Source organism: Chiroxiphia lanceolata, chromosome 12, assembly GCF_009829145.1.
Source record: "Chiroxiphia lanceolata isolate bChiLan1 chromosome 12, bChiLan1.pri, whole genome shotgun sequence".
NCBI lineage: Eukaryota > Metazoa > Chordata > Aves > Passeriformes > Pipridae > Chiroxiphia > Chiroxiphia lanceolata.
The window spans coordinates 2,552,156-2,578,663 of NC_045648.1; the positions used below are offsets into that span (position 1 = coordinate 2,552,156).

The 26,508-nt window shown below is 46.7% G+C and overlaps 2 protein-coding genes across 2 annotated transcripts; one reads left to right on the plus strand and one right to left on the minus strand.

The window, feature by feature from the left end:
* Positions 1 to 17,269, minus strand: SLC24A1 (solute carrier family 24 member 1). The gene is given in 12 exon segments (XM_032700566.1): positions 1 to 706; positions 708 to 764; positions 1,417 to 1,583; positions 2,454 to 2,543; positions 2,916 to 3,119; positions 3,747 to 3,847; positions 5,456 to 5,545; positions 10,371 to 10,479; positions 10,962 to 11,024; positions 12,533 to 13,598; positions 15,097 to 15,253; positions 17,041 to 17,269. Coding segments are annotated over 10 exon segments (1,992 nt in total). The 5' UTR covers positions 13,454 to 13,598; positions 15,097 to 15,253; positions 17,041 to 17,269; the 3' UTR covers positions 1 to 516.
* INTS14 (integrator complex subunit 14) lies at positions 16,680 to 26,167 on the plus strand. The gene is made up of 12 exons (XM_032700564.1): positions 16,680 to 16,932; positions 17,097 to 17,366; positions 18,652 to 18,759; positions 20,479 to 20,634; positions 21,646 to 21,764; positions 22,190 to 22,332; positions 23,246 to 23,338; positions 23,808 to 23,952; positions 24,207 to 24,340; positions 24,452 to 24,570; positions 24,953 to 25,015; positions 25,905 to 26,167. The coding sequence occupies exons 2-11, from the start codon at positions 17,145 to 17,147 to the stop codon at positions 24,992 to 24,994; spliced, it is 1,281 nt and encodes a 426-aa protein (XP_032556455.1). The 5' UTR covers positions 16,680 to 16,932; positions 17,097 to 17,144; the 3' UTR covers positions 24,995 to 25,015; positions 25,905 to 26,167.
* Positions 26,168 to 26,508: the final 341 nt, after the last annotated feature.

The window sequence follows — 26,508 nt, forward strand, 5'->3', positions numbered from 1 at the left end:
GTGCAGTTTGAGAGAATTCACTGCTGAGATGCAGCATGTGAGGCCACACGGTGACGTTAAGCAGAGGAGTTGTGTAGAGGCCTGGCCACATGGGGCTGGTTCTCTTTCCCTGAAGTAAAATTCAGTGATTTCAGAGAGTTTGAGCAGTCCACTGAGTCATTTAGAGTGTGTTCCTGAAGAATTTTTATAATGGGTAAATGTTTCATGCTGAAAATCAACTCCATTAACTTGAGGGGATCAGCCATACCAAAAATTCGATGCATCTGTATCACATCAGCCTTTGCCACAAGTGCATAAACATGTGCTATTTGATATCGTATCTGTTCTGATCCTAAAGAAAAATAGCAGAGGCTGACATACCACTTGAGATTTATTTATTTTTTAGTAAGTTAAAGATATTTTATTCTCAGTAAGTTTGTTACAATTCTGGTTCCTTTTTTTTCAGTAGAACATTTGCTACCTTAAACCTCTTTTGATGTTGCTGTATCCTCACACACATCTTGAAGTGTCCAGCCATCATACAGATACTGGGCAGGATATTATCTTGTCTTCTAACATCACACTGATGATCAGAAACACAAAGTAAAGAGCAAACATGGTGAACCCCAGCATTTTGTTCATTTTCCATTTACAGACAGCGATGGAGATAATCACAAACAGGAGCATGAGGAAAAGGAGAACAATTGCACAAAACAAACCATTGCTGCACTGCCACGGGGCTGAGGCCATTGAAGACAGAAAAAAGGAACCAGGGAACTGGCAAGCTGCAAGTAAAGGAAAAGTAATTGAAATAAATGTTTTAAGGCAGTTCATTTTCTGCATCATAACTAAGCAATTTTTCCAAAGTCTTACAGGGGGAAAAAAATGCGTGATTGCATTCAATGTAGCTCAGCATAAATCTAAACTAGATGTTGTTTGTATCAAAATTGCATTTGGATAATGCTTCCACTATCATAGTGCAATCCAAGAGGCTGAAAGGACCTATAAATTAAATGTCTTGGGCTGTAATAAAGAAATGTCCTGATGCTTTATGATGGAAGATACAGGCACTGATCCTACCCTTGTTTGCACAGGAGCTGGATGTCTCTGAGTGACCAGATCTTGTTCCTACCTCTAAATCTTTGATGTTTGCCAAAGATTTCTTGAATTTTTGTCCTGAAAAAATGGTAATTTTCTGTTGATTCAGAATTAGGTGAAGATGGTGGGCTGAGCTGTAACACTTTGTCTTTCCTGGCTGGGTTTGGGTGTTGTTTGGTTTGGGTTTGGGTTTTTTGTTTGGTTTTTTTTTAAAGGAACTGGTTGCCCAGCTGCCTTTCATTTAAATACAGCTAAAATTAAATTAATAGGTACATTTGGAATAAAACCAGCTTTGTATTTCAGAAGAAATGCCTGTTTTAGCACTGAACTGGTACTCACCCAACAGTGATATCAAAGATGTTGCTGCCCACAGAGCTGGACACAGCCATGTCACCCAAGCCTTTCCGTGCCACGATGACACTGGTGATGAGGTCAGGGATGGATGTTCCCGCTGCCAGGATGGTCAAACCCATAATTTCCTCTGATATCCCAATTGTTTCCCCAACCTAATCAACACAAATGGGGTAGAGCTGTTAGCACTGGAACAGGGAATACAATTGCTCTGTACAGTTTTGGGGTTTGTGCCATACTGGACTTAAAATAATCTGAATCCCCTAAACATGGGAGCATTTTGCTGCTTTGCAGGATTAGAAAGTTAAATTTCACAGTGTCTGTTGATCCTGGATTTGCTCTGCAGTGCAGAGAATCTGATCACAGTGATGCCAACACTGAGCAAGGTCAAGTCAGCCACAGCACAACTCTGCTGTCCTCAGTCCACCTCTGCTGGATGTTGTCCACTTTTTCCCTCTCCAGATTTAACATCAGCTATACAAGATCTGAGGGCTTTTGGAAATGACAGTCCTTGGATTTATGGCACGATCAGCTATATTGTGCATGTGCAATATATCACTAAATACAGAATGGAGGGGTGATTCTACAAGATGGAAGTATTATTTCCCAGAATACCAGGTGAGCATTAGGGCAGGGGGAGTTGAGAGCATTTAGCAGCTTCCAGAATCAGACCCTTTATTTTCCTAGAATTTTAATTAGGTAATGGATAATTATGTTCTGCACAGAAACATTCATCAATGAAAAGTGACAATTAAGATAAATCTTGACAGTACTTTTCCTTTCATTGCACTTTCCTTTCGCTGATGCACAAACTCCCTTGGAAGCTCTTGGAAAAGAATGAAGCTTTGTCAAATCAAAAAAAAAAAATAAAATAGAAAATTCCCTTTTGGGTTCTAACAAAACAAAGTTTCTACTGTTTTGATGGGCTGCAGCTGTAATTCATGAGATAAAATGCCAAGTGACACTTGCCTCTCTCCATCTACTAGTTCTGAACTGGTGATTTGCAGAGAACACAAACCCCTCACCTGGTGAGCCCACCACACCATAAGGTAAGAGAACACAGCAATCCAGAGGATGGATCCAAAAAACGTGATCACAAAGAATTTTTTTGAGTCCTGTCGAAATCAAGTTGGGAAAGAAAAAAAAGAGAAGTTTCAGGCAAGTTAATAATCCCCAGTTGAAAACTATTCACCTGAAACACTTCCCTGCAGTTGATCTGCTTTAACTTGGACCCTGGTTTCTATTTGTATTTCTGGTTTTCAGCTCGATTAAGTACCTGTAGTTGCTAGAATTTGTGGTTTATTAAATTAAGTCTCTGTACAACGTTCCACTGCAGCTGGGCCTCGTGTCCCACCCCCTGCAGCAGTAACAGCACTCCAAGTATGCAAAGGCTCCAGACATGGAAAAATGGAGCTGGAGCCTCTTGCCCAGAGGAAATCTATAGCTCAGTTAATGACTCCAGTAGCAGAAAGAAGACAGATTCTTACAGGGTTCCTGACGTCAGGCAAAGTGCTCCAGAGAGGAAAGACAATGGGAAAGAGGAAAAGGTAAATGGCTTGTTTTTTCCTTGTTTCTGGCCATTCCAGAGATAAGGGCTCATCGTTTTCATCATCATCATCTGTGCTGTCCTCATCACTGTCTTCCTCGCTCTCAGAGCTGCTGTCTTCTGAGCTGTCACTGCTTGATGGGGACTGTAGATCAGGATAAAAAAATCAAAAAGCCAGTATGTTTTCACATCCCCAAGCAGCTGCATTTATTCACCCTGGCCTCACCTGGGCAGAGCTCAGATTCATAACAGGGCTGGGGGCACCCACAGCCCCCATCTCACTACTGGGACAGGATCCAGGCTCATCCTACCCCAGCACCTGTGTATTGTCAACTAACTTGCATCTGTTAACTAGAACCACCTTTTAGATGAGGTTTTGACACAAACTGTCCTTGAAAATCCTTTCCTCATCAGAACAGCCAAATTACATCACCTGGAAGGAGGGATTTGGGGAGCAAAGCAGAACTGTACACTGGGGAGCACAGGCCAGGCACATCCTGGGATCTTCCCTTGCCCTGGAGTACCCCTCTGGCCTCAGAGGAGTGGGAAATACTATACAGGATCAGTTGGTGTCATATTTTGGACCTGATCTGTGTTTGTAAGCCAAAATGTTTCAGCCAAATATTAATAAATCACTGCACACAGTCTATATATAGCTGCCAGTGACATGAATTGGATCCTGTCCCAAAAGCTCTGGAGAGGGAAGAAGGGAAGTACATGTGAAGGTCAGCCTGGAGGGAGCACTTACTGCCTGTGATCCTGATTTCAATACCTGTCCATCCTGGGGTGCATCTGCCTTCTGTGTGGCTTTGCTGGGCTCAGAGTCATGGGCAGGAGTTACCTGGATGGTGCTTGGGGCCTTCTTTTCCTCTTCTACAAAAAGCAATAAGAAGGAACACTGGTTTCAGTTGTCTCAGTGTCAGGGGGTCACCTTCCCCATGATCAGCAGGGAAATCTGTGACATTTCAGGTTAAACCCTGTCAGACTGCCTAGGTTTGCTGTGGTTGTGATTAGTAAATCTGGGCAGAATCTGACCCTCCTGGAGCAGAATGAGACCTTGATGTTCCTGTGACCTCCTCTCCAGAACTGCTGTAAGAAACACGTGTAACAACAGGGAAATGCTAATTACCTCATCTACAGCTGATGAGTATTTCCTGGTTGCTTTCTGGATTCTGAAGATATTACTAAAACCATCCTTAAAAGACAGAAAGGATGTAAAGCCTTGCTTCTTTGGTCTTTTTTTTTTGTATTTTGGGGTTTTTTCCAGTGAAGCATGGGAGCATTCTCCAGGGAGCTGCCGTTCTTCAAAGCTTCTGAAAAATGACTTGGACGTTCTGCCAGACTTTAATCCCTGATCATTTGGTGGGGATTCAAAAGCAAATGGCAAAGTGCTGACATGTGCAAGGAAACAACTGCAATGTCCTCTGTGCTGTTCCTGTGTAGCCAAGAGGAACACGGAAACCTTCGTGTGTAGTAGTGTGGAAACAAGGACAACACAGAGCACAGGTGAAGTCAATGAGATGTTGGTAACACACACAAGCAATTGGTTTTTAAACAGTGTTTTTCTCAAGTTTGGGCTCACTCAGGTGAGGCCCAGTGTTGTGAGATGCTGAGGTGCCTGTGTTGTGTGGAGCTGGGACCTTCCACACAAAAGTTTCCTGTTTTTCAAAATCTCCATCTTCCCAGGCAGCACAAACCTGTGTTGTAGCACAGCCAGCTCAGACAGGCTGTGTGTCAGTAGTGAGAGAGAAAACCCAAAAATTATTGAACTGCCAGAGTTCAGGGTCAGGTGGGATATTGGGAAGGAATTCTTCCCTGTGAGGGTGGGGAGGCCCTGGCACAGGTTGTCCAGAAAAGCTGTGGCTGTCCCATCCCTGCAAGTGTCCAAGGCCAGGCTGGACAGGACTTGGAGCAACCTGAGATAGTGGAAGGTGTCCTTGCCCAGGGCAAGGGTTGGAGCTGGATGGGCTTTAAGGTTCCTTCCAACCCAAATGATTCTGTGAATCTATTCAAGGGAAAAATGCACAGACCCTTAGACTGATACAGAAACAGTCAGTGCAGCTGATTCCCTCTGCAGGAACCTTCCATGCTCTTCTGCAAGTGTGGCAAATTTCCAAGCTAAACTGAAGATCCTTTGTTTTAACAAACCCCTCAGTTTGAAGGGTCTACCAAAGACCAGCAGCACCCAAGTGCTGCCTGTAATGGCTTGATTTCCCTCCTCCACCATTCCATAGCCACTTCCACTACATCCTTGTAGCACTCCCTGCCCGGTCTCTGTCTCACTGAGGGCTCCTGGGGGATGGCTGTTCCTGCCCACACACATCCCCTGTTTCCTGCTGCACTGTTACAGCAGCCACCTGTGAGCAGCAATAACACAGACCTTGTGTCAGACCCCAGTGTCTCTGTGCCAGCCTGGGGTGTTGTGTGCTGGGAAGGTGAGGGCTGGCACTGCAAAACCAGGCAAAGGGCTCTTGCACTCACCTGACTGTGGGCCTTGTCCATCCAAGGTCTCTGCCTTGGCCTTGGTCTTGGCCATGTTGCTCAGGACATCAACCCTGTCTTTAAATTTTTCTGTGGATGAGGAGGACACGCCCATCAGCAGCTGTCAGCTGTGTAAACCCCCCTTTACCTCCCCCCTGCACACCCATGCTCTTGCCCCTTTCCTCTTCCATGGGCTGCAGTCAGCACTGACCTGTGAGCTGTTGTGCCTGTGCCCCCAGGTTTTGGCTGCTGCTGTTGATCATGGCTGGCATGTTTAAATGTTAGTGCTAGAGCAATTACACCAGCCATTTGAGAGGTAACTAATACCATCATATTTTAAAGAGAACTAGAAGGAAGAGAAATCCTTTCCAGGTCATTAGTGCATTCAGTATCTGTACTTCATAGGAAGCAAATGCAGGAAGAACAGAGGAGGAGTTTTGGTGCAATATCATCTTGTTCCCAAGGGACTATTGATTTTTTTCAGGCTAGATTATGTGCAAGCTAAAACTGACACCTTCTTCCTGCCATGTGGCTGTTGAAGAGGCCTTAGGGTGCTGCTTGCAGCCTGGGGACCTGATGGTAAGGGAAAATAAAAACCTTTTATGTTCCAGTTCCCTGGAAAATTACTGATTTCTCTAAGTATACACAAGTGCCTGCTCTGCTGGCATTGATCTAAATTCCTGGTGTCCAGGCTGTGTGGGAGATGATCTTCACCAGTGCAGGGTCCAGTGCTGTATTTCTGGGATTGCTGGGGGCTTCTTCCACTGTGAACCATGTTCTGCTCTGCTCAGCTTAGCTGCTTTATTATTGGCTTACAGCGAACTGTGAAACTGTGTGTGTGTCTCCATAATTCAGTGTTGTGCTCGAATCTCTTAGTGCTGACTCTCACTGAAACGGGACAAAACACAGGCTCAAAGAAAAGCCCAATTTTCTCTACTCTGTGCCCTCTGTTGAGCTGCCCACCCCACAACTCAGCTGAGTGTTGCAGGGTTTGCACATGGACAGGAGCCACAAGGAACTGGCCACGCTCTGCTTGGCTGGTGTGCAGGGCTGTAAATTCGTTTCCTCTGGAAGTTTTATCACACTGATTTAATCCACTGTGCTGTTGAGTACACAACCAGAACGTGCTGTTGTCATCTGCCTCAAGGGCAGGGCCCTGCCACTTTATTCATCACTGTGATACTGATATAATAAAAATATCAGGTCTGAGGCCATGAGCCGTGTGGGCAGATCAGATTCAGAGCTGAACCTCACAAAAATCAGTAAATTCTGGTGTATGTCTAATAACTTTGTCCAGCTCAGACATTAAGACCTCAGGGGACAAGTCCTGTTCTGGTGAGATTCCTGTTAGTGTCTGACAAACATTTTTCACCAACTGAAATTTCCACTGAGCCTTGGAATGAGCACTGGACTGAGATGAAATGATGATAGAATCGCAGAATGATTTGGTTTGGAAGGGAACTTTAGATCACCTTGTTCCAATCCTCTGCCATGAACAGGGACACCTTCCACTAGCCCAGGTTACTCCAAGCCCCATCCAACCTGGCCGTGGACACTTGCAGGGATGGGGCAGCCACAGCTTCTCTGGACAACCTGTGCCAGGGCCTCCCCACCCTCACAGGGAGGAATTTCTTCCCTATATCTAATCAAAATGATGATTTCTTTTCTCCTTTGAAAGGCTGGCTGGGACTCAAGAGCCTGACTCTTCCATGCTCCTTGTCAATCCTGAAGCTCACCAGAGGGGATGGGAAGCATTTTGCTTCCTTGCCCCTGAGCTGATGCACTGGGACATCCCTGGGTGCAGGGCAGCACAGAGGTGATCCACTGCTCCTAGTCCCCTCTGAGCACTGGGCAATGCATCTTTCTGTTCAGCTTGTCCCTGAAGCTGCTGCAAAAGCTCCTGTCAGCAAGGTCAGGGCAGTCAGGCTCAGCCTGAGGGAGATTATATACATTCAAGCTCCTGGCTCCCTGCCCTGGCCCAGGCTGGGAGTGGAGCCCTCAGCATCCCTCTGTCAGCACAAACAGATTAGGCCCAGGCCCCTCTCCAGTCCTCAGGAGATCAGTCTCATCTGGAGGGGTGTTAATTCCTCTGACACAAAATTCCTGTGTGCACTGAGGCTGGAGGCAGAGCTGGCTCTAAGCTGGGCTGATCTGCAGGTCAGCATGGGCAGGAAGGATGTCCCTGAGCTCAGTCCTTGCTATGCTGGATTAGCTGTGCAGGGCAGGGGCCCTCAGTCCCCTGGGGCATCCACTGCTGGCAGCTCTGTCCCCAGCTCTGAGAGCCCATCACATGGGACATCTCTGTGTCCAGGGGCCCTGAGACACTCTCCAGGAAGATTCCTGTCCTATGGATTGACAGCACTCAGGTGGACTTCAGGTGGCAGCTGAGCTTTTACCCTGAATTTGGCTCTTGGGTTTAATGCACTCTTTGGCTTTCACAACATGATCAGCAGGAAAGATTTTTTCTTTACAATTTAGCATGAATCTGAAGGATTTGGAGATTCTGCTGTCTAAAAGTGGAAATAAAAAACCAAACTCATGATTCCTTTTTCTCCTTTGTATCCTGATTCCTTAACAAGTGATGGAATGCTAAGGAAACAAGGAGAAACTGTAGCTGCCTTCAGCTTCTCACTTGGCTCTGGCCTACAACCTTGCCTGCTGCTCTGGGCTGGTCTAATTTCCAAAACCATTAGCTTGTTCACTGGGGCATACTAAGGACAGGCAGCTCTGCTGCTGGAGCCTTTTTCTTCATTCAAAAACAAAAGTTAGCTTCTGCCTTCTTCCCTGCATGACTGGACTTTAAAGGATAATCTGACGGTAAGACTGGAGGTTCAGCAATGAGAGGGTTCCTGAGTATTTCCAAAATCATCCTTCTTTTCATTCCCCCACAGTTCCCTCTGGTGTCAGTGGGGAAAATCCTGAAAAGATCTCATGCTTTGCTTCTGCACACTTCCAGAGAAAGTGGAGGAAAGAATAAAGTTGCTAGAAATTCCTCATTAAAAAGAATAACCTTCTGGAGAGACTGTTGTAGCCCATCCTTGCATCCCTTTGTATCAGACATAAGTACACGTGCTCACACTCCCATCTAGTGGCTGCTGCACAGACAGTAACTCACACCCTGCCTGGCTGCTGGGGCAGGCTTAGGTTGGACAGCAGGAAAAACTTCATGGAAAGGGTTGTCCAGCCCTGGCACAGGCTGTGAGGCCAGTGGTGGATTCCCCATCCCTGGAGGATTTAAAAGATGTGTAGATGTGGCACTTAAGAACAGGGTTTAGTGGTGGCCTTGGCAGTGCTAGGGGAGCAGTTGGACTCTTGGAAGGCTTTTACAACCTAAATGATTTCATGATTCTGTGGAATGAGCAGGGAAGTTCTCTTTCAGAGAAGATCCAAACTGCCCCCCACCCCCAATCTCATTTATTTAATACAGTCCTGGGAATAGCAGCCTCTTTAGCAGGGAAAGTGGCTTTTACAATTGCATGGAAACCTCCCAGCAGCCTATTCTGGGCTGAACTGGCTGGAACTGTCCTTGGCCTCATCTTGCAACTCCTGCTGAGGTCCCAGGGTTTCCCCAGAGTGCTGGCCTGGACCAGAAAGCCAAGTGTGTGCTGGCCTGGGGTGGGAGATGCTGTACAGAGACATTTGAAGGTGTGGGGAGGATGAGAAGGTGCTGGGGGGGAGTCTCTGAGTGGCAGCAGCCCTTCAATCTGGCACTTTCTGATGCTCAAGACAATGATATGTCCTCTTGGAAGGTTTTGGCATTATCTTGGTGCTGTTGATAACACCTCTTGGGGGAAGAGGAGGCAAGGGCAGTAGGGCAAACTGGGATGAGCTGTTAGGCTGCCTAACAGGTTTGGGTGCCTTCCCCAGACTGTCAAAGCAGACACTTCTCTGCCTTGCTGTCCTCACCCAACCTCCTTTGTTCCCTTGATCAGTTTGTGCAGCTGGGATTTTGATCTGGAGAGTCCTTTTTGTAACCTCTATGAGAGCCACGAGAGAGGTGTTGATCTGCTTAGCTTCCATCTCTCTTTGAATGGACAGCAGGTAATCTCTTAAGAACTAGTAGGGCAGTGGAGGGGTGGGGCATGAGCTGAGCTAGGGAAGAAAATCTAAAAAAGTCTTTTTTTATGTGTTTCACTATTTCTTGGAAAATGAACCTCCACAGTGGGGTTGAATTAAAGTTTAATAACAAAGCAGCATGTTAAAAGTCTGTGTAAAAAGACCCTGGCTCTGTCTGGAGATGAGGCTTCTCTGCACCCTGGGCAGTTTAAAAGAGTCTTGGACCTGAGCTGATCTTTCCCTGGCCCTGGGGAGCTACCCATTGCCTGCACTGTGCTGGGAACACACTTTGTCATGGCAGTGATGGTACCATAGCAGTGCAGGGGGGCTTTTAGAGGTGCTCATTGTCAGTTTAAACCACATAGAATTGGCCTAACCATCATAATTGGAGCTCATTTTGTGATTTAAATCTCAACTGGGATATTAATTACTATCAAAATGATAATTCTTCAAGGGTTTTAACCTCTTTTTGTGCTGCTGTTTCAGGGGTGAGGTCTGAGCTAAGAAGAGGAAGGAAGAGTGACTCTTTCTGCCCCTGCAGTCAGAGAGAACATAGATGGGGGACAGCAGTGACTGTCACCACTTCCAGGGACCCCAGCAGCAGCTGCCACCACAGCAGTGACCAGCTTGGCACAGGCAAAGAAGATGTGGCAGGACCAAAGCATGAGGTGTTTGTCCTTCCAGCACTGGATCAGAAGAGACTCAGGGCTCCTGACACCGCCTGTGACTCGCAGAGCTGCATTCCAGGGGTGAGTTGCTGACCCCAAAACACTGACACACACAGCCTGTGTTCCCAGTTAAACCACTCTGCACCCAGGGCAGCAAACTCAAGTCCCTCCAGTGTGGAGCATCCACTCACCTTCTGCCAGGGGGTCCAGGGTGTGGATCATGAGCTGGAAAATGGTGCCGCGCATCTGGGAGTTGTGCAGGGAGGCCGAGCTGCTGCCCCGCTGCAGGGCTGGCCCAGGCTGTGGAAAGGCACAATCCCAGTCAATCCCAGTTCCCTCCTCCACTGGCCAGCCGTGGGCAGACCAAGGGGCAACAATTTAACCAGCAGGGGAGGAATGAGCTGTGCAGTGTTTGCTGTGGGGGAGGACTGACCCTGCCAACCTCTGCTCTGGAAGCCCAGGAGGAAAATTAGCCACAAAACCAGGTAAGGAAAGTCACTTTCTGAATTTCTGTATGCCTGTTCAAAGCAGAGGATGAATAGCACTCTGCTGGTCAAATCCACTGGGGAAGCCTGAGCTGTCTCCTGGTTTTTATAAAAATCCCTTTGAGGACAGGACTGAGCCAGGTGTCCCCTTAACAAGGTGTGAGCATTGTGCCTGATACGAGACAGGCTTTGTCCAGGTTTTTTGCCACAGAATTTGACACTTTTATTCATGACCTGACATGGGGAGGGGTTCAAAATGCAACGACTTCAGATCCCTGTGAAGTTGCTTAGACCTACCTGCAGCTTCCTCACATCTGGTGGCTTCTTTGTTCCATCATCTGCAGCTGCCTTAGTGCTTTTCTGCAAGCAACAAAGAATGAAAATGACTGATCCCCTCCGCTACCTCACCTGCTTTTTTAGGATCTAATGATCCCTCAGGCTGCTCTCTGTGAGGAGGTGGGACAGCTGACACCAATGACTTGCATGGATGCTACTGAAAGAGCCTTCCTCAAATTCCAGCAGAGTGAAAGCGCAAAGGGGTATTTTTTTTCACAGCGATTAGCATTACTTTCCATCATTTACAATTTCTGTAATTTATTTCTCCCAAGGGATAGGTCCAGCAGCTCTGTCATGCTGCTCTGCATTAGTGAGAGTTTTCTGTCAGCTCCAAGTGCAGGGCTGGATTCAATTTGTGGTGATTGATGTCCACAGTGATGGGTGTCACTGCAGGATCTTGGACATGTACCTCACTGGAATATAGCACAGGAGCTGTCAGGACTCCCAGCCATGGGCACTGGGTGAACACCAGACCAGGGGGAGGAAAGAGAAGCAGTTTCTCGATTCTGCACCACTTCAACCACCTTCAGCCCCCTTCCTCCCTTCCCTTAAGTGATGTGGAGCGCCAGGACCAGAAGGCAGAGCATGTTTGAGTGCCAGGGACACACAACTGACCAGCAAAGCCTGCAATGCCAGAGGAGAGTTTGAAACCAGGTGGTGTCTGCTCAACAGCTGCAGTAGCACAGGTCAGGAGGACAAAGGGGCTGTGGGAGAGCTGAGAAGGGACAGAGGAGGAAGGAGTGGGCTGGCACACTCAATATGGCAAAGCTCAAGTGCTCTGGAGACCCTTCCTGCCCAGAGCTGCAAGCCTGAAAGGGTGGTTGGCTCTGGGGACACCTTCAGATACTCTTTTTGTGAGCAGTCAGCTCTTCCTTCAAAAGACACCGAGGGAAGGTCTCAAATCTGGAGTTACAGCCACAAACCTCCTGAGCACAGAATCCCCCTGAGCACACCCAGCTGGGGTCAGGGCATGGAATTAGGTTTGGGCACTTGGATCAGGTTGCCAAATGCTGACCAGGAGAGCAGGCACTGGTTGCTAAAGCTGCCAGATCCCTTCCTGTGCTGCAGATCAGGTAACAAGTGACACCACCAGTGTCCCATAAACACATCTGGCTGCAGGGAGGGAAAAGAGAATTTCCTCCAACACCTCCCAGCCACAAGGGGCTGGGACAGAAGCCTTTTCCCCCTGTTTAACACAGAGTTGTCCAATCTTGTTCTTAGACTGTGTTCCTGCAAGTGTTCTTTTTGAAACTCTTTTACAACAACCAAGAAAGCAAAATCCCACACGTGTCTTTGAAGGCAGCTGAGCAACCACAACTGAGACCTTTAGTAATTGCATGGTAGTGATGTTCTCTAATTTCTTAGAATCTCTCTCCGATAGCATTTCCCTCATTTTATAACCATAATTATTGACCAGTACCTGTGTTCTGAGGTTTGAATATGTGCTTTTTGAAGGAGATGTGGTTTTTCTTTATGGTTTACACTAGGACAAATTATTTCCAACTTGCCCTCTGAACTCTAAGGACACCAACCTTTCTCACATGCTCTGCTGATGCTGCCTGCACAGCACTGAGCTTCTTGTTCAGCTCCTGCTTCACCCATTGCTCCAGGTACACGTTCTGTTTCATGGTGAATACGTATGTGGCATAGGCAGTCAGTAAAAGGAGGCTTTCCCACCAATCAATGACACTGTCTAGGAAAAACAGGATGAGCATCAGTAAGTCTACAATGTAGAATGAGATGTCTCTAAATAAGGGCCACCATGTCAGGTGGAGTATCTCCCTGGAGAAGAGGGCACAGGTGCCAATGACAAAGAGGATATTAAACACTGCTGAGCCCACAATGGTACCGATGCCGACATTGCTGTGTGAGATGAAGACACCTATGAGGGAGGTGAAGAGTTCTGGTGCTGATCCACCTGCTGCCATGAAGGTGGCTCCAGCCACATCTTCAGAGATCTGCAGCTTCTCTGTGATCACTCCCAAAGCGGGGACAAAATACTCATCACACACTATGGCCAAGGCCACAAACACATACATCATGCCAAAGATGTGAAGGACAACCCACCCTTGCCTGCGTTCTTCCACACTGAACAGGTCCTGGGGATATTCTCCTTTGGACTCATAGGGTGGTTTTTTGTCTGGGTGGCTTTCATTGGCATTTTCTTGCTGCGGGGTTGTATCCACCGGAGTAGTGACGGGCACGGCTGGCTCAGCATCCACATATATACAGTGCCTTATTTTGGGTGCTGTGGCATTGCCTCTCCCAGCAGTCTTGTTGCTGGGGGGGTCCCTGGAGGTCACTTTGACAGGGTCCGTGGGTTGGGGGGCTGTGTGTGATGCTGGAAGGGCAGAGGGGCTGAACTGGAGCTGGTAGAGAGAGAGGACCAACACAGTGGCAAGAAAGAAAAGGATTCGGTTCCTTCGTAGCCGCCTCCTCCGTGGCAAATGCATTTCCTGAAGGTTCAGAATCCAGAGCCGTATCCAGCAGCCACTGGAGACTTCTCTTGGTCAGCAATTCGAACTTACAGCCACCATTGGAGCTTCCAGCTGATCTTGAGCATCAGGAGTGGAACTGCACAGCACAAGATGCAGAATCCTGCAAAAGAGAATCTACTGTGAAAAATTAAGTTCTGCAACTTGCCACCATTTGGGCAGCAACACTTAACTGGCACTCTTGTATTTTTCAGAAAGAAGAAATGGACTTAAATGAGTAAAGACAGATCTAGATCCAGGTTTTAGTTTATTTTTTTGTATACGACTGTAAGTTGTGCTGATTAATAATCAAAGGTTTGGCTTAATAGAGAGGAGTTGGCTGAGACAGTCCAATCCAAGCTGAATTCTGATTCCACCAAATGCCCACATCCAGGAGATGTTAAAGACTGTGTTTTCACTGGAGTGCAGTTGCTATTCTGTAATATTAACAACTGGGTCAGAGTTCTGCAGGAGGAGAGGACACAGCTTCTGTCAAAGAACTGACTTTTAATTGCTGCAACTGATGCTCTGAAGGCAAGATCAAGCTGGTAAAACCTCCTTCTAAACCAGTTATTCACCAAATAAGCTCAGCAGAAGGATGGGAACTGCTTGAGAGTTCCCAGCAATGCTGGTCCGTGGCTTTCCAGCCTTTCACTCCCCAGGAAAGCAGCCAAGCAAGGGTGAGGTTTTTCCCTCAGTGTGAGGAAAACGTGGTTCTGTGCTTGTACTAAAACTGGGGGTGCTGAGCAGCCATTTGTTTCTATGACTACATCTTTCCAAGCCTTTCTATAGAATTCAGAACTGGCAAAGTGGAATTGTAATCATACCTTTTATTAGGGGGTAATTAGCATATCTTGCATAATTATTTGAGCAGCATTTAGAAAGGGAGAGGAATTGTAGATGCCAGAGAGACAGATCCTGCAGCTGTGACAGCCTGGAGACAGGGATTTGGGGCTGGACAGCATCTACCCTTTGGCACCTCTGGAGTGTTCTATATTCTAATGTTTTACCTCAGAATATCACTCTCCATGGATTATTTTTCCTCCAGAGTGGAAATGTTACATTATTCTTTAACTGAATGTGAATCATAGTTTTCTAAACCATTCTCAAATAAGCTCTTCATGCAAGTTATCATACACTTACCCTCTTGCATAACACCCAGGGAATTAATCAGCCTAAATTTCTTGCAAGACAGGCATTATTATCTTCATTTAAATAGCTGGGAGGATCACTAAGGCAACACTAATAGAGGGTCATGGGAGTACCTAGATAAATAGATGATATAAGCTTTGCTTTTCATATGTAAAAGGAACATAAACATGCATGTGGCAGAACTGTATAACAGATATAACAAATTGGACATTATTATAAAATAACTCTCCCTAACAAAGACAGGAGAGTTAAAAGAATGGCCTAGGGAGGACACAGACATGTGCACATACTTAGGATCAGTTCTAAGAGCTCTCCAACCTTTCACAATTCCTGACCACCAGCCTCTTTGTTTCTCTAGCCTTGTTAAGTTTAGCAGCTTTCTTACAGTTAACTCCTGGTAAACTCCTTTTCTCAACTCCTGCCTCAGCCAGGCAAGATCCAAACCAATCAAATAAACCTCCCCAGCCTACCTTCCAAAGACGTGTCCAGGAGGAACAGGAGTTCCAAGGGCTGGGTGTAGTGCTGGAAGCTTCTTTGGTACTTAACAGCCCGGTGGGAGATGCTGTTGCAGAGGGAGGCAGATGAAAATGATCCCATTTTCAGGAGGTCTCCTCTGCCAGCAGAGCCCTAATGCAAGGGAGGGTCAGGTGTGAAGGACACCTTAGTGGGGGACAGCCAATCCCATTTAATACCCACAGGCCCTAAGAGGATTAAGCAGTATTGTATAGATTTGGGTCTATCTCCGAAGCCAATACCTTTGTCTGCTGCCACAGGTTATTCCCAGTGTGAGGGCAGGTGATTATCTGTGTTACAAACTACAGGATTGGAGCACCGGCCATGGACATGGATCACCCTCACGGCAGCTACAGGGGGTAAATCACCCTTAAACAAGGCTCTGGAGCTCCATTTTGAGGCATCTCCTACAGCTGACAGGTCAAATGCCATCCGAATGCCTTTGCCACAATTTGTGTCTACTTTGCAATGCCAGAGGGAGCGTTAAAACTCTTTTTTTCTTTCTGGAAAAATCACTCAGCTCCCACACCAGGAGCACTGATGCAGAGGGAGGCAGCAGCCCCTCACCGGCACAACAACCTTGGGATGGCGTCCAGGACTCTTCTGTGGTATGGACATGGTGCAGCTCCACAGAGGAAGAAATGACAACAGTCCTGGCCAGGATTTAATGGTCACAACACCTGATCATCAGATTTGTCAAAGGGGAATTAGAAAATTGTTTGATTTTGGGCCACTCATGACAAGAGAGACATTGAGGGGCTGGAGCGTGTCCAGGGAAGGGAACGGAGCTGGGGAAGGGGCTGGAGCAGCAGGAGGGGCTGAGGGAGCTGGGGGGGCTCAGCCTGGAGAAAAGAAGGCTCAGGGGGACCTTCTGGCTCTGCAACCCCCTGACAGGAGGGGAGCTGGGGGGGGCTCGGGCTCTGCTGCCAGGGAACAAGGGACAGGAGAAGGGGAAATGGCCTCAAGCTGTGCCAGGGAAGGTTTAGATTAGATATTAGGGAAAAATCCTTCACTGAAAGGGTTGTCCAGCCCTGGAACTGCTGCCCAGGGCAGGGGTGGAGTCTCCATCCCTGGAGGGATTTAAAAGCCATGTAGATGTGGCACTTGGGGACATGGAATTGTGGTGGCCTGGGCAGTGCTGGGGGAGCGGTTGGACACGATGATCTTAGAGGTCTTTTCCAACCTGAATGATCCCATGATTCATGATAATATTAAAGCAAACCGCTGTCTGAACGCACAGTTCCAGGGGCACATCCCAGCTTTGCAATGGCGTTTATTGCCTTCCCCCGACCCTCACTCCCACAGCTGGGAGAAGGAGGCCCACTGCCCAGCCGGGATTGCTTATCCCTAACCCCTTCTCCATGCACAGCGGTCATTTTTACAGCGGCACCGCATTCCCACAACTCCGACATCCAACAGAACGGCTTCCCGCCTGAGCCCCGGCCCTTCCCGCCCGCGCCGCGCGTTCCGGGGGGACGCTTTCCGTGTTGGACCCATGGCGGTGCGGCGGGCCCAGGGTGAGCAACACCAATTCCCTTCCCCCGCGCGCCTCCCTCCGCTCCCCCCGAACATCCCGGGAACCTCCGGGAGCGGCCCCGCGGAGCGGGAAAGGGTGGTGGGGAGCGCTGGCTGCCTGCTGGGCGGCTCCCGGAGCGCCGGGGCTGCTCCCCTTAGCGCGGCTCAGCTCCTGCCGTGTCCGGGCCTTCCTTTACCCCCGGCGGGATGTGCTGTGTGTGACCCACTGAATCTGAGCCAAATCCCACGTTTTGGGCGAAGTGTTTCGGGGGACAAGGGTTATTGTCGCTTCTCCCCGGGGTCAGTGTGAGGGCGAGCTGCCTCCTGCGTGTGACTCTTGGGGTTAAGAGTTGAGTGGTCTCCGTGGGCCCCTCCCAGCTCGGCACCTTCAGTGATCTCTCCGTAACTTTGATAAGGATTTGTGCCTTTTCCTCCCTTGCAGGCGGGTGATCGCGGTTCTCCGTGAGGGTAGCGTGAGGAGCAGCTCGCCATGCCCACGGTGGTGGTGATGGACGTGTCCCTGTCCATGACCCGGCCCGTGGCCGTGGAGGGCTCCGAGGAGTATCAGCGCAAGCACCTGGCGGCCCACGGGCTCACCATGCTCTTCGAGCACATGGCCACCAACTACAAGCTGGAGTTCACGGCCCTCGTGGTGTTTTCATCGCTCTGGGAGCTGATGGTGCCCTTTACGAGGGACTACAACACGCTGCAGGTAGGGAGGGTGCCACACAACAGCGGGAAACCCTCAGCATTTTAAACCAAAATCAGCCGATTTCACCAGCAAACCGCGGAGAAATTGTGTGTTGTTGTGTCGTCCTGTGCACGACGTCTTGGAGTGTTTTGTCTTTATTTAAGTGTAGGGGAAATCAGCGGGTTTGAAACATTTTGCTGTTTTGCAGGTGAGCCCAGGAGTGTGGCCAGTTAACTTAAAAGTGGGGATGGAGTTAAACATGGGAAAGAGCTGCCTCAGAGCACTAAAAGTGGTTCTCTGATGTTCCTGTGGTTTTGCTCATGATATATGGTGCAGGATGATGTCCTGGTGACAGGACCATTGAGAAAGTCAGGTGATTTGGCAGAGAGAAGGTGCTTTTGGGGTGTGTAGCAGTTGAAGCGGGACAGAGATGAGAATAAGTGATTTTAGGCCTCACAGATGTGATGGGAAGTTGGGAGGAGGAAGTGAAAGAGAGGAAATCCAAGAGGGAAGTTTCCCATGACTGCAGTAAGACACTGAAAGCCTCTGAATGCAGTAAAAATTGTACATATATGTCTTGTTATCATACTTAATATCAGGAGGAAATGACACATTGCTGTCACAGGGCACCATGGTTTAGGATTGTCCATTGTGGGACAAACAGATTTTCAAAGAGATTCTCTGTTGTGTTTGCAGATTTAGAGCAGTGTTAGAGTGCCAGGGCATCCTCTCTGACTTGTTTTCACCTCCCTAAGGTGTTCATTTGAGGAATTCTGAAAGCCAAGAACCCAGCCAGGCTCCTTTAGCAGATTCATCTCACGGCTGCACCCTGTGTTAAGTGTGAGGCTTTCACTTCAAGGAGAAAAGCTGGTTTATGGATGCAGATGGAAGTTTTGGGGTTTGTTACTCTCTCTGCCAAAGAGTTTTTGTGAGACAAACTCCTCATGAGAGTTCTCTCCTTTCTGAACCTCTGAGAGGTTGTAGCTGCTCTGACACCTGCAAGGATTTTCTCAGCTAAATGTTTCTTGTTAGACTTTGCTTCAGATTTTGACTTTTCTGTGTCTTTGTTTTTTTTCTCTTGAAGAGCTGTGTTTATAATATTATAATTCTCTCAGAGTCAGCTGTCATTGTCTCATGGTTTCATTCATCATTTCTTTACGCCTTTCTTTCTTTCCCTTGTGTAACAGTGCAGTCGTGTGACCATGCAGAGCAAACATCCCGACTCACCAAGAGCCAGGAGTGACTGGTGTGTGTCTCCTGGGAGGAATATTCCCCCCAGGAATGACAGTGGTGTCTGTCTTTGCAGGAAGCCCTGAGTAACATGGATGATTATGACAAAACCTGCCTGGAGTCAGCACTGCTGGGGGTTTGCAACATTGTCCAGCAGGAATGGGGGGCAGCAATTCCATGCCAGGTACACCTGATTTCACTGTTCTTAGCATCCAGTGCATCCTGAGTTTTCCCAGGCAAGGGGATTGGAACTGAATGATCTTTAAGGTCCCTTCCAACCCAAACCATTTCATGATTCTGTGATTCTATCCCTGTGAGTTGCATTAGAAATGTAAATGTAATTTGAAAACTCTGAATGCTCTCAGACATGCCTGTGCTACAGACCCACAAAGAATTAGTGTTTTGGATAGATCTGGAATGAGAACAGAAGGTGATGTTTATTTAAATATTCAGCAGTAAAAACTAGGCTGTTTCCTGTCCAGTGTGTTGTTGTTGTGCAGTGGGTTATAAAATGTGACCCAGGAGCACCATTGTGCAGGTTTGGCATTTGGTCTGGGTGCACTCTGCTGGCCCAGGAGCCTCACTCTGGGTGGAAAGAGTGCAGTCACACATTCAAGAACCTTCCTTCCCCAATACCTGATGGTTTCCAGGGCTTGTAGCAGTTCCAGGTCTCAACCACCAGTGTGGGACTGTGCTGAGTGTGTTTTGATCTGACTTCTTTCCCAAATGAGTCATTTGACTTGCAGCTGCTCACACACTCCAGCCAGCCCTCAGAGCTCTCAGCCTTCCAGATTTGCTGCCTCTTATGGCAAAGTTTGCTTTTAACTCTCAGTTTTCTGAGACACTTGATGTAAGTTCAGTAATTTAGCAGCTCAGTGAGCTGGGAAGATGCCTTAAACAATATTCCTTAAAGAGAAAAAGGATAGAGGTTTATGGATTGGGTAGTGCTTCACAATCCAACACTGATAAAAGGCCCTGGGAACAGCAGACATTCAGAGCAAAGAACTAGAAAGGTATAAAAAACAAACAGAGATTAAACCTCAACAATTTGGTCTCTCATTTGTGTCAGGGCTCATTTTCCTGGCACTTCAGGTGGTGGGGTGATGAAAGGCAGTGGGAATGTGCTGTCAGGGGTCTTGGACTGGAGGAAAACATCACTGGTGAGCAACAGTTCAGATGGGAGCTGAGGAGACTGGAGAGAGAGAGAGACTGAGGATGGGGAGAGGATACAAATCTGGATGTAGCAAATACACATGCCTGCTGTTGCTGTGCAGTGCTGAAGGAGCAGCTCTTTCACTCCTCAGTGTCTCAGCTGAGTGTAAATGATCCCATTATTCAGTGTAACCTCTCAGTGCAGGTTCCCACAAGGATTGACTGTGATGTGCAACTCAATAGAAAGATGTGTATTTTTGCTCTAATAGTTCTGCTGCAAAATGTGAGCAAACTGCAGCTACGTTTGTGAAGAGTGAAGATAATTAATACTACTTTTTTTATGGTTTCTGTGGCTTGGAGTGGAAGTCGAGTTGCCCTCCAGATTCTGCAGGAGAAATGGGCTTTATCTTCCACCTGGAAATAAGCCTTGAATCCTTGAATTCCTCAGCATCAGGCTGCTTTTTTTGGCACTATAGTCACTGTGCTTCTGATGTACACTTAGAAATTAAATTTATGGAATTTAAATTCTAGTGCAGCTGCCTAATGACAAGGAAATGCATATTTGCCGTGCACAGTTTGAATCGGGATGGTTCAATCTTTTCTGGGAATTTTACTCGCGGTCCTTCCCTCAGCCCGGCGGAGGGAATCCCGGTGGGAGCGGGGTTTTCCCGAGCTGCAGGAAGGCTGCTGCGATGTTTTGGTGTTCGTTGCCCCCTGCGGACAGGAATTCTCCCCCGTTCTGTCCCCCCAGGTTGTCCTTGTCACCGACGGCTGCCTGGGCATCGGCCGCGGCTCCCTGCGCCACTCCCTGGCCACGCACAACCAGCGCAGCGACAGCAACCGCTTCCCGCTGCCCTTCCCCTTCCCGTCCAAGCTCTACGTCATGTGCATGGCCAACCTGGAAGAGGTGATGTCCTCAACACCTTCCTTCTGCTCTGTTGTGTGGGATAATTGTTGTTTTTTTCTGAATTAACAACCGGGGTGGCACAAAACACCCTTGGATGTTCTTGTGCTTGAAGTGTGCTTGACATTCCAGTGTTAGTTATTGGCTGAAGTGTGACTGCTAAGAAGTTTATTATTGCACTGTTATTATCTACTACTGCTGCATTATTATAGTAATCTTTATAAATCATGCCAGTTTCCCCCTGGGGAATATTAGGCAATTTTAATTTATCTGCTTATATTATTATCATTACTGCATTAATTACACCGAATGCTTTTGTGGGGTTTTCTTAACCTACAGTTAAATTCTTGACTAAATTAATTCTTTTGTAAAGGTGCTCAACTCTTAAGATATAATAGCTTTATGTGGAAATGTGAGAGAGCAAAAATGAAGTCTCCAAGCCACTGTTCAAACCAGCTTCCCTTAGTTTTGAAGGAAAAGTGTGGGGTTTTTTTCCCTTGCTTTTCTCTTGCAAATCTCAATACCAGCTTTAAAAATCTTCACAGGAGTTAGAATTCTGCTGAATAAACAATGTTTAAAAAGCAACCTATTTGACTAAGGTTCCTTAGAAAAGGTTTTATTAATAGCATTGCTTTTGACCTGACACCAATATTCTTGTGTCCATCACAGAAGGATTTTCTGCTTAGGCATCAAATAGATATCTCAGCTTCAAGGTCTCTTGTCAGGAATGATCCTTCTGATTAAATTGATGGATTGAAGCGTTATTTACACATCAGGATAACTGGGAAAATGTTGAAAATAAATTTTCTATTTCTGATAAGTAATAAGAGAACATTACGTGGGAGACCAAGAATGTTGCTTTATTTCGAAAGGAGTGAGATAACAAAAAATCAGGAGAGCATCCAATCAGATGCTTTTTGCTGTGGTGTGTATATTTTCTTAAAACATACTGGTTAATAAAAAAGAGAGTAAGAAGAACACTCAACAAAAATATTTCCCTTTGTTTTTTTCCAGCTTCAAAGCACAGATTCCTTGGACTGCCTGGAAAGGCTCATTGATTTAAACAATGGGGAAGGGCAGATTTTCACCATTGATGGCCCCCTGTGCCTGAAGAATGTGCAGTCAATGTTTGGGTTAGTAGATAATAGGCCTTTGGGAAGGTTTCCAGTTAGTATCTCTAAAGGAAAACAAATACAATAAGAAATCTGGTGATATGAGATGTTCTAATTAAACTTCTTTTTCCTTTTATTTTATGATCTTGTTACCTGTATTTTCATTTTGACCTTCACTGATTAAAGTCAATATTTATTTTAATTATTGTGTAACCAAACCATAGCAGTTGTTTAAACTTGGCAGACAGAACATAGTAATTTCCACAGCTATTGTTCATTTGCCATCAGTGTGATAATGTGCTGCTCTGTTCCATAATTTAGCAACACTAGAACTATTAAATTGACTGTAGCTAAAAAAAGGTTTGGGACCTAAATTAGTGTGCTTTAGACAAATAATTTCCATTTGGTATGTTTTATGTTTTCCTTAATAAGTGTTTGTGTTCTAGAAAGCTGATAGACCTGGCTTATACACCATTCCATGCTGTTCTCAAGTGTGGCCACTTAGCATCTGATGTGCAAGTATTTCCCAGACCTGAGCCTTTCATTATAGATGAGGAGATAGACCCCATTCCTAAAGCAATTAATACAGGTAACAAACCTTTGATTGCTTTTTGACTTACTTAAACCCATTTGATTTCTGCCTTTTCACTGCCAGCTGTGTAGTTACTGTTTCATCCACATTTTCTCTGCAATTATCAGCCACTGACTATGTAATTTTTGGGGATGTGGGGACAAGAACATCATCCTCTTTCATCCATGAGTGCCTGGTGAAAGGGCTGGAGTGGGGCAGAGGCACTTCCAGAGCTCGGGGTGCCAGTTTTTAGAGGCAGAGACTGGAATACAGCCACAGGCTGCTTTCCATGAACACCCTCATAAGCTTCACGGGAGACAGGAGAGATGTGTTGAAGAAGGGGCTGCATTTTGTATTAGAGTTGCCCTTACCAGGAAGAATCTGCAGGATCAGGTGAGACAAAGCAGCATCTTTCTGGAGGTTTCTTTGAGGAATCCATTAGAAGTGGAGTCAGGAGGAATTGGTGAGGCAGCACAGGTTGAGATTTATGAGATTTAGGTTGTCTGTCATCCTGGCACTTCTTGCCAATAGTAAATTATTTTAGAAAACAGCTGTGCCAAGAAAAGCCTTTCTCAGCCCTCCCACGAGTGGACACTGCTCCCATGAGCAGCAGGTGTTTCTTTCTTCTCCTTTGGCATTTCTGAAACAGCAGTGGGTTGTTACAGTGTAAAAGTCAATGTCCACAATCCTGTATTTGTCAAGCAGCACAGCTCGTGGGCAGCTGTGTGTGATGGAAGTTATGTTTTTATCTTAAAAACTCATGGTATTGTGAATGGTTGTATCTTATTAACATTCAGAGACCTCAGCTGAGGTTTGAGGCAGCTGTGCTGCCTCATTGCTTCAGAAAACAGTGGTGTAAGAAGTGGTGTTAAATTGACTCCATCCATTTCAGCTGTTTCCAAATCTGACTAAACCTGTTGTCTCCCCACAGATCTAGAAATTGTTGGGTTTGTAGACATAGCTGACATTTCCAGCCCTCCTGTCTTGTCCAGACACTTGGTACTGCCCATTGCACTTAACAGAGGTGAGCAAGTTTGGTTTTTTTCAGCAAAAAAATTTAGACTAAAAGCACAGATTTTGTGCTTTATCAAAATGCCAGATGTCAAGTTTGTGTGCTTACATTAAAATTAAAACCTTGAACACAAGGTTTCTTATTTTGAATACTGTGTTCTTTGGGAAGTTCATAGAGGGACCAGGGTCCTTAAAGCATCATTGTTAGCAGAACATGCTAAACTTAAAGCTAAAAATAATAATGAGCCATGAAATATGTGGTGCAAGATGAATATTTAATGCCTGTGAGTACAATGCAGTGGAATATTTATGTATCATTATTGTGCCACTTTGCCCAAACAGTTCATTTAGCAGCTGTTTGTTCTACAAAAGTATTAATTAACTCTTGCATGCAGACAGTAAAGGGTGTGTCATGGGAAGAGAACTGGTGTGTTTGAATTTATTCTTACGTTTTCTCTTTGTTTGTTTTCATTCTTCCCCAGAAGGGGATGAGGTGGGACCTGGGATCACAGATGACACCGAAGATGAGAATTCAGCAAATCAGATTGCTGGGAAAATCCCCAACTTCTGTGTTTTATTACATGGCAGCCTCAAAGTGGAAGGCATGGTGGCTGTCGCCCAGTTGGGGTATGGAGCTGGATGTCTGCCTGAAAAATCTCTTCCTTTGCTCATTTGTGCTTTATTTATAAATTATGTTATTTATATCTGTGTTCTGTGCAGAACTCTGCACTGGCAGACAAAGCTGTGGATTTCTAATCACAGAGATGTTTCTGCCAGTACAAATTGCAAAACATTGAGCCCCCACACAGTGGGAGGGGAGGCAAACTCTAGGCACAGGGGTGGAAGATTTTCAGCCTTTGGGGCTTTGCTCTTTTCCATAGGCCAGAGTGGTATGGAATGCTTTATTCACAAGCTGATAGCAAGAAGAAATCAAACCTCATGATGTCACTCTTTGAGCCTGGTCCTGAGCCCCTGCCATGGCTGGGGAAGATGGCACAGCTTGGCCCCATTTCAGGTACTGCTCGCACTCCTTTGAGTAACTCTGACACAGTCAGTGTGCTGTGAATGATCCTGCCAAGTCTTAGTAGCTAAGCCTGTTTCTTTTCTTTTTTTTTTTTCCTCCCAGATGCAAAAGAAAATCCTTATGGGGAGGATGACAACAAGAGCCCTTTCCCCTTGCAGCCCAAGAACAAGCGCAGCTACGCCCAGAATGTCACAGTCTGGATTAAACCAAGTGGCCTCCAGGTAAAATGATGAGGTTTTGGTGCTTCACTTTGAGCAGCAGTGGCCATCTTAGCAGGAAAGTGGGGTCTGTGTGTGTCCTGTCTGTTTAATGTAATTGCTTTATTGCTTTTCTTTCATTTTTATGAACACTGCCTCTTCACAGTGTCCTGATTAAAATGCAATCAGAAAGCATAGCTTGTTTCATGAAAGCTCTGTCTCCAGTGTAGCATCTGGCTTGGTTTATTGGATTTAGTATAATTACCATTTCTGCTTCAGCCTTTGTGAGCTGCAATGTGTCAATGGCCAGGATAATTTATTAATAAGAGTTGAGGGTTTTTTTCTGCAGCTTTCCCCAGCAGTTGCCAAGATTTTTGTACTTTTTTTTCCCCCCTCTTTTCTGCAGACAGATGTACAAGATCTTGAGAAATGCAAGGAAACTCCCTGAAAAACTCAGACCTTCTATAAAGTGAGTAACACTGCAGGCTGGCCCAGGTTTGACCCATGCATTTAACAGAGGAACCACAGTGTCTGTGACTCTGGGATGTTCTGTGCAGGCTTGTAGGGCTGTAAAAACATGGATGCTCTGTAAAGGAGACATCCCGTGTCATTTTATAGGGTCTGGTTTCCGTGCCACCATGTTCTCTGTCAGGGTGGCACAGACATGTCATGTTTACAGGTGTCCCTCGTGCCCCCTGCTCCTTCCATGGTGAACTTCTTTACAGATTTCATGCTCTTGTCCAGGCAGAAATAAGCTGGGGGATCAGACAGAAATAGGAACACAGGTGTCATTCTGAGTCTGAAAATCTTTTATATTTTGTCTACAACTGAAGCAGAGAAAGACAAAATTCCAGGCACATTTGGCCACATCACAGTAATCCATAACTGGACTGTAGCTGGAAGTCATTGTCTCTCTTGCAAGCTTAGTGCTGAAGCAGTTTATTGTAGCCCTCAGAGACTTGAGGAATGAATACCCTGTCTAAGTGCACATAAGCACTGTCAGTTTACAGTGAAGAAAAATCAATATATCCACATTTTATGTGAACACTGGTTAAAGGCAGCAGTTGGTCAGTCAGTGAAGCCTCAGCTGGAGCCCTGCTGGGACAGACAAAGTAACTGAATGCACAGAGGGGAGAAGTGGGGATTTTTAGGAAGAGATCAAGGGAAATCCAACTGTTTTAGTTGCCACTGTGATCACCCTCAGCCCTTTTTTTTGAAGCATTTCTTACCTCGTGAGCAGCTGGGCAGTTTCCAGCCGCCGAGCTGTGAGTAACCATCGCCTTCAAAGAAAAAGAAGGAAACCCACGTTTCACGTAAAGGCTCGGGGCAGCGTTAAAAGGGAGTCTCTGTGCTTGCAGGAGCTGAACCGTTTGCGGAAGGCAGCGCTGGCCTTCGGGTTCCTGGAGCTGCTGAAGGGCGTGGCGGACATGCTGGAGAGGGAGTGCACCCTCCTCCCCGACACCGCCCACCCCGACGCCGCCTTCCAGCTCACCCACGCGGCACAGCAGCTCAAGGTGGCGAGCACCGGAGCCTCGGAATACGCCGCCTACGACCACAACATTGCCCCTCTGCAGACAGACTTTTCCAGCAGCAGCACTGAAAGGATGTGAAGCCTCCATTTCGGGAGCTTCTCCAGGCTGAGGCTCGAGTGGTTCTGATTTTCTTGTCCTGTTTACTTTTTAGGGCTGTTTGATTACTGTTTGGAGAACTTCCTGTCCAAAGGGGGATTTTGCATCAGCGCTCTCTAAACAAACGTAGCGAGTTCGTGGTGGCTTTAGTCAGACCTGGAAACTGGGGAAAGTGTCCCAAGGCCAGTTATGGTGGTGCATGATGGGTCAAAGTTATTCAGTAAAAAAATGCCCTTATGGGCAGCTTGTGGCTTTTGGCCTCTCCAAAATGCAGTTACTACGTAACTGAACTCGCTGGTAAGAGTATCCTAAAAGGCAGCTACTCCACTTTATA